The 2,045-nt window shown below is 44.4% G+C and overlaps 1 protein-coding gene across 2 annotated transcripts in view; it reads right to left on the reverse strand.

Moving 5' to 3' along the window:
- The window catches only part of Slc30a6 (solute carrier family 30 member 6), a 28,690-nt gene that overhangs the window by 8,916 nt on the left and 17,729 nt on the right, over nt 1-2,045 (reverse strand). For both annotated transcript variants that reach the window (XM_005367939.3, XM_026789698.1), the window contains 2 exons: nt 1,777-1,825; nt 1,372-1,491 (listed from right to left, as the gene is read on the reverse strand). In XM_005367939.3, coding sequence (XP_005367996.1) covers nt 1,372-1,491; nt 1,777-1,825 — 169 coding nt within the window. The remainder of the gene's footprint in view (nt 1-1,371; nt 1,492-1,776; nt 1,826-2,045) is intronic.

Consider the following 2,045-nt stretch of genomic DNA (forward strand, 5'->3'; position numbering starts at 1 on the left):
GCAAGCAGGGACTGAAATGGTGACTGTATACCTCAGTCCACAGTGCCATTATTCTCAGCAGAGAAAAGGTGGGATCAATCCAAATGTTACCGGCAGATGAGAGGGTAAATACAGTGTGGGATTCAGCCTCAAAAAGAAAGGAAATGCAGATATATCCAACATGGATGACCTGTGAAAACACTGCTACATGAAACACAGGCCAGCCACAAAAGAACACGATTGTATGATTTTACTTATATCGTAGTTAAAATGAGAAGCAGAATGTAGAATGGTGGTTACCAGGGATTCTGAGAAGGGAAAATAGGGAGGTATTATTTGAATGGCATAGAATTTCAGTGAGGAATGTGACTGTACAAAAACATGAATGCGCTTAACTATATGTTATAAAAATGCTCACAGTGAGAATAAAATCCCAGCACATCAGGACTAGGGAGGTGGCTCAGTGAGTTTTAGCCTTTGCCTCCCAGGCCTGATGCCGAGCAGGCTCACTAAAGCTCATGTAACAAGCTAGATGTGGTGATCCACATCTGCACTGTAATCCCAGAGTTCCCACAGTGAGATGGGAGGCAGAGAAAGGAGCAGCCCAAGAAGCCGACGGGCTAGCGAGTCTGGGGCATGCAGCAGATGTGAGGGATCTGGCTTCAGCAAGGCAGGAGGCATGCACCCAGATGCCAGCACCCAAACAAACAAATACTAGGAGAGAAAGGAATGTGTGTACTGCACTGTGCACTGCACTGGGAGAGTTGACAGCTGATAGCCGACTCACACAGAAAATGTCAGAAAGAGGGTCCACTGATGGGCCAGGATGCTCAGGTGCGGAAACACGACCAGAAGTCAGGGAGCTAATGCCTTGGAATTCAACGTAAGTATAAAAACGTAATTGCCTGTGACTTTTTAGAAAATATATAAAAAAGATCATAACAACTAAGAAGCCATTACAATACACAACACTGCCTAAAGGGTAAGTCAGTCAGACAACTGAGCTATAAACTGTTATCTAAAGGCAGCTGTAATGTCTATTTTTAAAAGGCTTTAGTTTTATTTTGAAGCTGCACCTGGCCTGCTCGCCTTTCTCCCTCTCAGCTGCAACAGCAGCTCTGACCTAGACAGCCCTCCTCCTGCCGTTTGCCCGTCACGCCAGCAGGAGGAATCCAGTCATTTTCTGGCCCTCGTTATAAACTGTGGTGAGGAATACTGACGCCTGTTTCCCTTATTTTTTCATATGGAAACACCTGAGGATAAGGTCTGACCAAGTTGCACGGGGAATTAGCAAAACGCTAGAAGCCTAGCCCGAAATCCACCTTGTCAATGCCCTTAAAAAGCAGGTCCCAGGAATCAAAAGCACACCTGATAGCAATACAACATACTCACTTAATTTCAATCAGCATGTATGTTATACACAGAGCAAACGCCCCAGCAAGGTCAATCAGGACAAATGGATTCATACGGGGCAGGAAGATACTGCTGAGTCCTGGGATAATGCCACACAAACTATGAAAGACCAGACAGAGTATTCGTTAGAAGAATTCACGCACTATCAGTACGAACATTGTTACAGATAAGGTGGATTTTACATCTTACAGCGCAAAGAGGACTCGGGCACAAAGATCTGCCACTGTAGGAAATTCTTCTGTGCCATTGGTTAGAGAGAATGAGAAATGAACTGAGAGCAGCTCATGCAGTTGATTTCAGCTGCAAACCTGATCTTCCGTGATAGAAACACCTCTGGGAATTCTTGTTAAATCATGAAAGCCAGGAAGTTCCACAACATCTTACCTTCGACTAAGGTCTGCCACATGCTCTTGAAGCCAGCTCGTACTAGCAGCTTTAAGGAGAAAATACTTAAGTTATCTCTCTAGAAGAATAAACCATTACTAGAAAAACAAGTTTGAGTTTGCAGTGTCCATGTAACATGACAAAGGGCAATGCCTCTCTTCACAGCTACAGCTGCTTCCCTTGTCTTGACCAAACACTAAGTCTAAAGCAATTTTAACTTCCACACACAGTCGAAAGAATTAGAGGACTTGGGCTGGAGAGATGGCTCA

Source organism: Microtus ochrogaster, unplaced genomic scaffold (assembly GCF_000317375.1).
Source record: "Microtus ochrogaster isolate Prairie Vole_2 unplaced genomic scaffold, MicOch1.0 UNK26, whole genome shotgun sequence".
Classification (NCBI taxonomy): Eukaryota; Metazoa; Chordata; class Mammalia; order Rodentia; family Cricetidae; genus Microtus; species Microtus ochrogaster.